The 13,453-nt window shown below is 29.1% G+C and overlaps 1 protein-coding gene across 3 annotated transcripts in view; it reads left to right on the top strand.

Annotated features, from left to right (window-relative positions):
• fy (fuzzy planar cell polarity protein-like protein) overlaps positions 1-10,661 on the top strand; it is a 16,667-nt gene extending 6,006 nt beyond the window's left edge. For 2 of the 3 annotated variants that reach the window (XM_067050950.1, XM_014418454.3), the window contains 4 exons: positions 2,363-2,562; positions 2,627-2,763; positions 6,273-6,396; positions 8,402-10,658. In XM_067050950.1, coding sequence (XP_066907051.1) covers positions 2,363-2,562; positions 2,627-2,763; positions 6,273-6,396; positions 8,402-8,456 — 516 coding nt within the window. In that variant the 3' untranslated portion in view covers positions 8,457-10,658. Of the gene's footprint in view, positions 1-2,362; positions 2,563-2,626; positions 2,764-6,272; positions 6,397-8,401 lie in introns of all 3 variants that reach the window. The other variant, XM_014418455.2, reaches the window with a different exon arrangement.
• Positions 10,662-13,453: the final 2,792 nt, after the last annotated feature.

Raw genomic sequence — 13,453 nt, forward strand, 5'->3', positions numbered from 1 at the left:
AACAAAATATACAAGTAAAAATAAAAAGGCCTCTCCATTCATAAATAAATTTTAGAAATTTATTTTAATATTTTTTTTTAGCTAATCTTTTGAAGTTATGTGGCCCTGTGATTATCGTGTCCCCTCATTTAGGGTAACAGACTATGTAATTAAGTTTTGGACTTATTAATTTGTAATCTAAATTTATTTACTGGTTCCTTCCAATGCCAGAGAAGCTTCAGTCATTGCCTGAAGAAAGCATCCCACAACATCTATATTATCTGATATAGATAGAAAAAAATTTTAATAACTTCTAGTTTGTGAAAAGAAATGATTAGGAAGTAGGTTGTGCATTATTACCCATAACATGTCTTTCTATTGTATAAATATAAGTTATTAACTGTTTTCCTTAGTTACAAGTATACTCATAAAATTTATAACAGTGGAAACAAATATGTTTTAAAACAAGCTCCTATAATATAATAATATAATAGAAATAATCATTGTGAAGATGGAAGGGTCAGGCTGCAGAGCAAGTGGGAGCAGGTTAGTTGTGGTGTGGTACACATTATAACAAGGTTGGGCAATCTTAATTTAAGTGGATACTGTTTTCTGTTGGTCCTGTTTAACCCTTGGTGAGCATGCACCCTATTTCAGTTGTGTGGGTATAGAGTGTCTCATAGACACCTACCACCCCAATCACAAATTTTTCCACTCTTTTTTCCTATATTACTACAATATGGTAAAATATTGGATTTCCAAAATAAATGGGATAACACATTGATACTTGTTCATATACGAAAAATAAATAAATATCCAAGAAACTCAGTCAATTTGCGAATATTCGCAAAATCACAAAAATGTTATCTGCTTAGTCAGTATAGGAACAAAATCAGTCATTATTCTTCTACAGTTACCCTACATGAATCAAAGAAGAAATGATGTTTTTATAACTCGAAAAAAAATTAACACACTAGTCCCTTTGTGTCTGAGATTTGTTTACAATGAAAAATAACTACATCTCAATCAAACACTAACACATTTTTTTGTAAACAACTTTTAACAACACACTTTTTCCGAGAGCATTTGAGGCAGATCGGTTTTTTACACTTTTGAATACAAGCAGTCAAAGTTTCAAACCTTCTTGGTGACATATTGCACGATATATGTCATTACATTCATTACCTATTTTATCTATCACAGTCAGCCTCAAGAATCCAACTTAAGCTCTCATTTCATTCCTGGAGGTATTCTGTAGTTTGAAATATTTTGTAGATCATCTTTTTTACTACATATAATTAAGAGTTTGACATTTTTGCAAAGTACTATATCCTCAATTATTAGGTCAGAAATGAGTAGGGACCATATATCACCAATGTAATCAGCCAGTGACCTTGTATAACCAGTAGTGAGTAAGTCCATTTGAATGGTTCAGGATTGGCCTTTGTTTTTTTTGCCAAAATAAAATTTAGGCTCTACTGGTTTGGACCTGTCCTACTCCCTCTGGGGTAACCCTCACTCTGCTTGGAACAAGCACATCACTGTTTCCAGACTTGTTCGATTTTCTTGCTGTCCATTGTCCATGAGTTCATAGTCAGATGAAATATACTCACAACATATTTTCAGAAGATGTATCTGGATCGTGATTGGAAATGATAATGATGTTTTGGTGAAGAAGGGGAGAGTGTAGAAAATATATCATCATCATTGTCACTTTCATATGGAAGGGATGTTCCACTTTCAAATATGAAAAGCAGAACTCAAGTCATTTGGGTGATAAACCTCAGGCACTGTGACACTGCTACAAGAAGGTTTGCAAGCCGTTGTGGTTTTATAATAAAATTAAATGCAAAATAAGTGAAAATCTTATATTCCTTGTCTGGGGTTTGTGTACATGAACCTGGTAGCTGGGTATACAGTGTCTCAGAGACACGTACTTCGCACCTGGTGACAAGGTATACGGTGTCTGAAAAACACGGTACACTTTAAAAGCACAGTGCTGGTTATTACTCCAAGATAGCTGGGACAAAATTTAAGGTTACTATGCACTCTGGGAAAGTGGGGGAAAAGGTACTGAGAGTTTATGAATCACAGCTGCATGCAGTCCTGTCAAAATCAAAATTCAATCAAAATTCACTAAGTATTTGTCAGATACTGTGCACTCACTGAGGGTTAAAGATTTGAAGAGGGAGAATAATAAGATGAATAAAATTGTGAAAAGTATTAAAAATTATCTTCTAATAACAATAGATGAGTTCTTCATATTCTAATTATTTTTTTTCAGATATTTTTTATTATAAAAAGTGCATAATAGGTTTTAAGTGATATATCCTTTGAAGGTAAGATTATTTTACATTGTATACTAGTGAAGGTTTATAAACAGGTGCCTTTCCGACTGGTAGGAGTCTGCCTCATTATTGGAATATGGGTGACTGTACTCTGTGGACCAAAGCCTGATCTTGCCACTATCCAACAGACTGCTTTTCAGGTTTGGTCTCCAATGGTTGCTCCATTGAGGTCCATGCTAAATACACGCCCTCACAGTATACCTTCGACTGTTCAGCTCCATTCATCTGTATTGGGGTGAGAAATTTGTTTATTATTGATATTTTAATATACACTGTTTAAAATTTTGCTATTGTTATAGGTTCCTTCTTGTTGATAAAAAAATAGGAAAGTATTTGTCGAGCAGTTGTTCGATGTTGAGCAAGAAGGAGAGCAGATCTCCTAGTGAAGTTCTTAAGACATTTTATTATCAGGCAGCAGCATCATTGGTCGTTTGGGGTGAGTTTTAAATTTTTTTTAACTTTGTCTGTTCAAGGTTGAATTAAATTGTCAAAATTACTTACCAACTTTTCAGGAAAATATAAAGAGTATATTAAAAAATAAAAGATAAAGTGCATGATAATTAAAGTGTGTTATGCCAAGTTTGGGTTTACCATTTTTTTTTAAATTAATTTTTTTTTTACCTTTTTAGGTGCTAGTCAGGGTCAGGGTATGACTTCAGTTTCTAGAAGTTTGAGATCTAGCATATAATTAACTGTCAAACCCTTGTTAAGTTAATGTGAAATAAACATCATTATATATTATATACTTGTTAAAGCCACCTCAAATCGACTATGTCTTTTTGTTGGAAGGCTTTAAAATGAACAAAAAACAAACTGGCTCGGATTAAACATTTATTTGGTTCAATTTAAACATTTCAAAAACTAAAAACTAACATAAACAAAATATACAAGTAAAAATAAAAAGGCCTCTGAGATAAAAATAAAACAGTTCGATAAATTATGAAAATGAAAATAAAATAAACTAATTTACAAATAACCAAACAAATAAATATATAAAATAAATACTGCACGACGAAAGGGTTGCTCCACTCCGATAGATCAGAAAAGTGCTGCCGATATGAGTAGGTCGCAGTTCTTGTAGCTAAGTAACCCGCTGCAATGGTCCAGAGTTGGTGTAGTGGCTCATTGATGGTCCGAATATCCAACAGTTGCATTAAGGTATTAGGCGAGCCAACTAAATGAACGCAGACAGGGCTGGTTACACTCGTCCATGGCCACTAATTATCCGGAACTCATATTAAAGTCGAAACACAGAAAAGGTCTGGTTTCGTTTTCATTTTTCTGGTTTCGAACTGTAGTGACGACTAAAACACTCAACAAATGCCCAAACTATTAAACTATAAACGCAGACAGGGCTGCTGAGGACGCTATCAGGGCCACTAATTAGTCGCAACTGCTCTTAATAATGTGGAAACACAGAAAAGGTCTGGTTTCGAACTGTAATGACTCACTAACTCACTAAAAATGTCCAAACTATTAACTATAAGGGCAGACAGAGCTGCTTAGACGCTACCACGGCCACTAATTAGCCGGAACTGCTATATTAAAGTTGAAACACAGAAAAGGTCTGGTTTCGAACTGTAATGACGACTAAAACACTCTACAAATGTCCAAACTATTAAACTATAAACGCAGACAGGTCTGCTGAGGACGCTACCAGGGCCACTAATTAGTCCGAACTGCCATAAAAAACTAAGATGGTCGGTCCGTTGCTAGATGACGTTTCTTAGCAACAATTATCACCCCTAGCAACTGTCTCTATTACTCATTATTACAAACAAATATAATTACACATTTTTCTTTTTAAATAACTAAATCCAATTAAAATAATAAAAATATAACAAAATTAAATACTAATAAAACTGGAATACTATTTACAATTATTTACAAGGTAATTATATATTATGGCGTTAACAATACTTATTAGTCATTTTCCCAGAACGCGGCAATGTGATGTCCAGAGTGTTTTCCATGCCACATTTGAATTTTTGAACTTGAAGAAATTTTTTTATTGTTCCATTCTTGTAAAAGCACTTTTTTTTCATTTTTCTGATTAATTAGTTTTTTCAATAGAAAAAACTTGAACAATCAAATTGTTATTCTCATCTGTGTTCTGATCCGACCTTTGATCTTGGCTATTGAAAACACCTACTGCCTGTGCATTCTTGTAGCTTACATGGCATCAGCATGGGGTTCATTTATCATAAACATGGATGTCTAATCATAGCTCACTATTTGTCACTCGTCTCACATTATGTGGTTAGTGTTGGTAACTAATTTTTTTTTTTATTTTAAGGAAAATAAAATTTTAATTTTTGGAATAATTTTGTATTATACCCTTCATATGTTTATCTTACAAAACCTAAAATGTTGTTTTAATTTTACTGGACCTCAGAAAATTCCCTCAATTTTTTTTAGCAGTTTTTTAAAAAACAGAATTTCTATCTGTCTTTATTGTTTAATTTCTCAATTTTTAAATTTGGCTTAGTGGTAATTCAACAAAATATGAAAAAAAAGAACAGAGTTCTGCCTTGTGAACTTATGAACTAGTGAGCCACTGGCAGGAGATCATGACATGGAGGAATGACATTTTGGTTGTAATGACGGTATCGCCATTTCCCAAACACCACATCATTTAATATGGGGGAGGGGGGTATGAACGCTTGTTGATTGATAGCTGATTATACAAAATTTTTTTAGACTGTTTAATTTTTTGAAATATCAGATATTTGTTGCTATTTTTATTACTAACAAAATTGTTGCTTTCTTTGAAAATACTATTTATTATATATTATACTATTATAATCATATTGTATCCACATGCTTGATTGCTCTTTTTACTTTTGTCAGCTATTATGTTATAAACAAAATAAAGATAGGCCAAATGAAAGGAAAGATAAAGTAGGTTGTAGATGACAAAAATTCATAGAAGTGGTACTATATAACCTATAAATTCAACTTTCGTTCTACAATTTATATTTGAAAGTTGTTATTCAATAATCCGAATACGGCAAAGCCGAAAGGATGTTAATGTGTTTAGTTGTGTCTCACAACCTGCTCATGGGTGGCAGTTTGTGTGAACTACACAACCTATTTTCAAATACAATGTCTTAGGATTCTATTAAGCAATTTAAGCTCAAATTACTTTTTAAAAAATATTTTTACCTAGACATATAATGTATTTATAAATGTATATTTGTGCAATGTTGTATAAAAAATTAACTGCTATAATTATTTAACAAGACTTGAAACAATGAATCCATGGAAATTAAAATTAAATATAGAATTTAAATATGCATAAAATTTAATTATACAATTTTAAACTAGAGTTAATTATTGAATCTGAAGGTTGGAGTATATTCCTTAATTAATTAAAATACAGAGAGCATAAACATTTATCTTTGTCGGTTCTAAAACAGTACTAACTGAACACTAATGTGCTCTTACCTTGTACAAGACAATCCAAATAACCAATCCACACCTTTGTACGAATTTGTGATTCTTTGGCAGAAATGATCTTATTTGTTTTATTATGTTTAATAATGAACCTTTGTAATTAACAATAATAGTAACAATTTTGATTCCTCAAAATTTGAGGTTTTAATGTTCAGAGATTTGTAGAATCCAAAAATTGAATAAAAAATAATCTATCCTCTGACATATGCTGTCTCTAGATTTTCTCAGTGAGTGACTAACAAACTTTTTTTTTTAGATTCGGTGAGTCACAGATCACTTCTTAATAATTCTCAGAACTCGACATACATTACAACCAATTCTTTTTTTGAAAATCACAACTGTTACAGACATTAGCATCTATTTCAGTGTTTATTAATTATTTTAGAAATAATTTGATTAATAGTTAATAAATAAATAGTTAATAATTAATAGTGTAATAATTAATGGATTTTTTAAAATTTTATGATTATTTTATTTTTTTTTTCTCAGATAAAGGTCATAAACCCATTGAAACATACTGGTGTTCTGAATATCACAAAGTTCATGGAGTCAGAAAAGGTGATTTAATTTTTTGTGTGATGTACAGTGCTTCTGTTCCAACGCACACAATGAGGTAAGTTTTATTATTATCAGGTGCTTATTGTTTAATGAATTGAAACAGATTTATAATAAACAATCTTAACAGTTTATTGATAAACAACTGCAAAATCCAGCCCAATTTCTTTCCTAATTTTATTTTTAGCATGTTTATAATTTTTATTTTAGGTATGAATTGATAGTTCTTTTTTTAACTTCTATTAGTTTGAATATTGGGTAGTTAAGAATGTTGAAAATATAAAAATGTTAGATATTATAATTGCTTGTCTATTGGAAATCTGGTCTGTTTAAGTGGAAAAGCAGGTATATTTAAATTTAGGAGAAATTTCTTTCTGAGGCAGTAAAAATTTGTTTTTTGTTCATCTTTGTCATTATATTTATATAATAAACAAAAATGTTTTGAACTATTTTTTAAAATTTATTGTTTCTTTTTTTAAAATATATATTTTTTATATGAATTATTACCCATTTTTGGTATTTTTCTGGATAAAATTCTTGTCTATGATTTTTAGCAAGAAATATTGCTTCCTGCTAAATTTAGTAGTTTCTTTAAATCCTAAACTTGGTGATGTATCTTACAGGATGCAAGATTTTTTTTTTCAAATGACTGAGGTGGGATTTTTTCTACCATTCCTCTAGTGTTATTCTTAGTTGTTATTATTATTGAAGGAATGTAGTAATTATCAGGGTTGTATGCAAGTATGCATACTAGTAAAACCTAAAAAATAAATCTCTTAAAAAACGTAAAACCCCTCCCCCCCCCCAAAAAAAAATCTAAAACCTAAAAAAAAAATAATCTTTTAGCTCCCTTGTATCAGAATAGAAAATGAAGAAAAGTTCAATTTTGTATATATTTTTTTAAATATTTATTTATTGCTATTTACAACTGTACATTATTATACATTTAGTAAATCTGATCTAAGTTAAATTGGAGTGGTACAGGCGTGTAGAGAAACTACCCATTGGTAGCACTCTAATGACATTTTTCATTAGCTGGTCTCGTGGCCATCTTCTTTTCAGGCACCTCGGAGGATTGTCAGGAATGGAAGAGGATGCAAGATTAGAAACTAGGGGGTTTGAGTGATTAAAGAGTTTATAATGGAAGGAGTGATATCTGGTTCGGGCTAGATTGGTTACATAGGGAACATTAAGGTCTTTATGTATGATTTTATTTGTGACAAAGTAAGGAGCATTGAGGATTTTATGAAGGATTTTTTTTGTATTATTTAATTAGTTTTCTATTGCTTTTAAAAATATCTGTTGTCTTCTTCATTTTATATTCTTATTCATAGTGGTATTCTTTTTTTTTGTCTTAATTTATATCAGGAACACATAAGGCCTAAAATTACAATTTGTGTCTTATGAGGTACATGACCCATTTTGGGTTATCTCTTTCAAAACTTATTTTGTTGTTATTTACCATTGTTATATAATGATTGTACTATTATTATTTTTTTCATTCATTTGTCTAAATAACTGTTTATTGCTAAATTTATAATGTTTTCATCCTTACAACTGTAAGGTGTTAGCTATATTTCAAACTGTTTTGTTTAGTTTATTATCTACAATTTTGAACCTTTCCAATCAACCAAGAAAAAAAATTTAATACCTCCCTTAAAATTTGAGGTTTAAGTTTCAAAATTTGTTGATTAAAATAATACATAAAAATTGTATTTACCATAAGTTGGCCATGTTTCTTTTCAAGATACAAACATGAAAGTATAATTAATGGAATTTAGTCCGAGTGCGGTCAAATAAATCTCAAATAGTACACTAATTTACTATTTGAGTTTTATTTGACCGAACCCGGACCAAATTCCATTTATTGATACACATGGTCAATCAGCAATTTTCCAGTATGAAACTATTATTATTTTTTGTTAAATGTTAGTTCTTTGTGTTACACCTAAATATATTGTATTTAGGTTAATATTAAAAAGTATAAGTAAAGATTTGACCCTGTTCACATTTAATATTACACCTATATCAGTTTGATATAATTTTATTAATGTTTTTTTCAGATTGATATCTGAAGAAAGTCTAACCTCTCTACTTGGTGACTCTCTTTCTTGGTGAAATCACTCTTAACATATGAATTAGTAAAATTCATTTTAAACTTTTATATCACATTGTAAAATTTTCTTTAGCAATTTAGTTTAGTTTTATTAAAATTAAATATCAACAAATAATTATAAAAGTGAATTTCTCTAAACATATACTCAGCAACAAATAAAATGGGACATTCATTAACTTTTTACACGCTGCCCCTTATCTTTGAATTTTATTTTATTTCTGTAATTTTAATATTTTATTTGTAATAGCTTAATATGGTTCAGTTAGATAGTCCTTAAAAAAAAATTCCTTAATAATTCTCCAGCATATTCCAGAAGTGGAACTATGGTATGCTCAGGTTGTACAAAGAAAAAAGAAAAGTAACTTTTTTCTCATCAGTTTCAATTGAATATTCAATATAAGAATAGCATGTTATTTTTACTAATATTGATAAAAAATAATTATATTAGAGTGTAATATTATATTTTTTTGTAAAATGATAGATAAAACAAGGAATTATTATAAAATATAATAAAATGCAGCATGGTAGGAGTCGAGAATCTTCAGATGATAAGATTCATAACTTTCTGAGTAATGTTAAGAAAAAATTATTTTTGTCTAATAGTTATATGAAAAAAAAAATGTAAACACCTCCATAACTATTAAGAGTTAAATTTCAAGGAACATAAAAGACCATTCATAAAAACCAATTTTACCTGCGTTTAATTATGATTGCTGATCTCATTTTAATTTCATTTCAATTTAAACATTAATTGTATTGATTATGCTATGATACCTTGTAAGTCAACACAATGATTTTTATATTTTAAAAAATCAATACATCATTCTAGAGAATATCTTGTCAAAAAATGATCGCTTTGTTGGATATCCGTAGTATTTTCTCTAACCTGGCAACTTCTTTTGAGGTATATCTAGAATAAAGTATTATTTTTTATTTTCTTTATATTGTATAATTTTTTTTTTCAGAGTTACGAGGTATCAAAGCTTAAGTAACAACATATTTTTCACCTACTATTTCCTTAAGTGAGTCAGTCTTCTGTTTATAAGTTAAATATTGAAACCCTACTTTAATTGTCAATAATGAAATTTATGAAGCTTATATGTTATTTAATGTAAACAATGCTTTGATCGAAGTGCAATGATTTGTATGTTCAATTTAATTCTATCTTCTTTAATTTATGTTTATCGTTTTAATACTGTAGATATGTTATTGTGTTATTAAATATTAAAAACATGGTTATTTATTTTATATTGTCTTCAGTTTACTAGGTTTATGTAATAAAGTATGATCATGAGATCTTAAAGGGTAACAAACAAATAAATAATTTTTTTTATTTGCAGGAAAGGGTAAATATTATGTACTTATCAGAGCTTTATTTTACCGTTTTGTGTTGAGTATTTATTAAATACTTCTAAATATTATATATAGATATTAAATATTTGAAAAATTGTTAATGTGAATCTAAATTTCATATTTATTTTGTATTATCTTCAGTTTGTTAGCTTTAAGTAACAAAGTATAATCAGAAGATCTAAAAGGGTCACACAAAAATAAATAAGTCTTAAATTATTTTTTCTTTATTTGGAGGAAAAGTAAATGTAGTATACTCATTAGAGCACTAATTTTATCATTTTGTGTTGAGTATTTATTAAATGCTAAAAAATATTATTTATAGATATTAAATATTAAATACATTGTTAATGTGAATGTAAATGTCATATTTATTTTGACTAATAATTGTAGCGTAGGTTATAATAAATTATGACTTGTTTATATTTAAAAGTTGCTATATATACCTATTTTTTTAAAGTACTATATGTGGATAATGTGAATAAATAGAACTAAAAATATGAAGATTAAAATATTTTCAGTTGACTACTGAATAGATTAACAAAAGAAAAAAGGACATTTATATATATCCATGATATTCTATGCTACATGTGTTTATTAATTTGGTACGTTCATATTTATCTCAGGAAAAATTTGATATACAATTTTTTTTTATTTCGATATAAAGAGGTTTGATTGTATAATCATAAAATATCTTTCAGGTCATTAATCATTCAATAAATCATAGTTTTGAGTAGAAATTGGAATTTCACTTTATTATATAATTAGTTTGCCTACTTTTTTGAACTCTTCATTTATCGCAAGAATCACAAAGTGGAAATTTCTGGAAGATATATATAAGAAGATGGTCAGGGTTAAGGTCAAAATCGTTTCTTATGTATACATTTTTACGGTCAACTATATATACATATTTACATAAATATATGTTTTTTATACTGGCTTAGAATAGTTTGTAAGGTTTAACTGATATATGCTTTTGGTTGGACACATAGGACCTAAGTCATTTGAGGTACCAGTCTTGGAGGACATGCAATGTTGAAAATTGGTTTCAGTGACTCAATTTATTGGCAGCGTTTTTTCTTTTCATGTGAGAAAGGTAAGTTTTACATAGTATTATTATTTGAAGTAATATTAGAACAATTTTTATATTCCTTAATGTAATGTTTATATTAACCTAAATCAGATTGACCAATGTTAGTAGTAGGTGATTTGACCAGGTTTTTCATCCAACTAAAGATATTTCACTTTATGAAGATGGGGTATGCACCAGCTCTTCAAGTCCAGAGTTGTCTTCTGGTTGGTATATAATAAGTAATTAACTCTATTTTCTGGACTGGAACCTGGGTCTAGAAGATAAGATTGCTGTGTCGTAGTCCCTTAGTTATTCCGTTCTCCTTAACACAATATAGCAATATAATATCACACTGACAATCTTCAAATAGATTTAATTCATTAAAAATGATTTCTTTATATTAATTTGTTTAAAAAGGCGCATGTTATAGAGTATATCTAAATAAGCACAAGCCTTATTGAAGAAGCAATATTGAATTACTATACTCAAATGACCCTTTACTAATTTTATGTTTTTAAGAAGTGTTAAAATTGAATTTCAACTTTTTTCCTCACTGTTAAATGCCTTGTGCGCTATAACATTTGTTTTTAAAATTATTTTTTGGAACAATGGGGAATTAAAAGCAGGTCTTAGTCTGTTATGTATGTTCATTACTACATTTTTTGTACTTTATTTAATCAAGAAAGCGCTATATTTTATTTAATATCCTTTGTAAATACTGTATTTGCCAAATGTGGACAACAGATGGCAGTGAGACCTCTGCTAACTGGAGTTCATTATCCCTTTATACCTGCTTAGACCCCTGTTTACCTGTTTCTGCTCCTTTTGGTCACTTCTTCAGTTAGTTCGTACAAGTTATTCAGGTTTCATCTGAAAGTTTGTTAGCATTTTGCGAAAATGTCCAAGAAGATCAACGCCTTGGAGCTACTGGAAATGCCAGCTACAGTGACCGAACAGAAACGTTTATATGAGAATAAACACTGTCTTCCTACCGCCTCTTCAAAATATATCGATATCCAATCAAACAGCAGCAGTTCAGAATCTTGTGACTCAACTGATGTTTCTGACACCGAAGATAGTCTGCCACGGAAGGTAATTAAGTGCGAAATCAAAGATTCTTCGTCTTTATCCGATGTTAGTTTCGAAGAGATCAGCGAAGACTCTACTTCCGATGAAGAGGAGCCCGTCCAGAAAAAGAAAAAACTCTTCGAAAGGCTTTTATTGTGGGCAAAGAGGGTTTTGAGACCTCGAACCCGTCCATTTTAGCATACACTTTTTTGCAGTTTTGTATATTATTTAGTTCACTTATACTTATATATGTATAATATACGGTACAGATAACTAGATTAATTTGAAAACTCAACTTAGGTAAAAAAAAATGTCATGGTTAAGGAAAGTTGTTTAAATATTATTCGTTTCAAAGATAAATAATTTATTGTTTCCCGTAAACAACTTCGAGTGCGTTCTCTTTGATTATTTCGAAGCCTTCTTGAAATGGATTACTATACTATTACAAGGTACATATTATGAAATTATTGTTATTATTTTAAAATAATTATGCTGAATATTGAAAATTCATGAAGTTTTTTGTATAAATCAAATGGTTAATTTTTGTGTTTAAAGGTTTTTAAGTTGCAAAATTTTAGTTATGATTAGTACTATTATTAGCACTGAAGTTAGTAATTTTTTTAAATTACAGATCGTGGATAACAATTTAAAAAATTAACGTTTTTTATTTTTAAGACATAAATATATATAATAATACATTTTTTAACGTAAATATTGATTTTTTTGTTTTGAAAAATTATTCTGTGATTTAAAAAATAAAACATTGTTCTTAACTCTGCCGGTGTCGGTCCACAGCCCGGATCCAAAAATGAGGATGGAAACAGTGCTTACATTTTTCATTTAAAGTTTGTAAACTTTAAATTATTGCGTTTATTTTTAAATTGTTGATCTGTGATTTATTATATCATCCTTTTGTGTTGGCACATATGTGAGTACACCATCCATATGAGCTGCTTTTGCAATACTGTATAATTAAGGTAAATTGGGGTAACCAGATGTTCGGTTAGTGCACAAATGCAGATTTTTATCAACAATTTTTTTTAGGAGAGTTCTCATCTATGGTAATTTCGAGTCAGTAGGATGAGATCATTCCATGTTACCTTAGATGTTAGCTTTTCCAGTAAATTTGAAATGGCTATTCATTTATTTTCTTACTCCAACTTAACATACATACTTTGTGATCTTGGTTTGGTAATGTTCTAACTGCTATAATCATAATTTTAAAATAACTAAGTTTCAATTTCCTTCTAAAAGTTTTCTCTAAATAGAAACTATTTCACAGCACTAGTTCCATCATTTTTCAACAGATGAAACTAAAATTTATTTAGAAGTTAAGCAGATTTTTTTTTGAGTGATATCTGAGAGAAAACAATTTTTGTAGTTGAAAACTTGTCAAACCAAGGCAATTACATATAAAATATAATATACTTGTATTTCTAGAATAGATTAATTTTAAAATAGTTAGTGTATGAACTTAATTTCTTCATATTATTATTGTAATAAAACTTA

Source organism: Halyomorpha halys, unplaced genomic scaffold, assembly GCF_000696795.3.
Source record: "Halyomorpha halys isolate HHAL.00 unplaced genomic scaffold, Hhal_1.1 Scaffold195.1, whole genome shotgun sequence".
In the NCBI taxonomy this organism is placed as follows: Eukaryota; Metazoa; Arthropoda; class Insecta; order Hemiptera; family Pentatomidae; genus Halyomorpha; species Halyomorpha halys.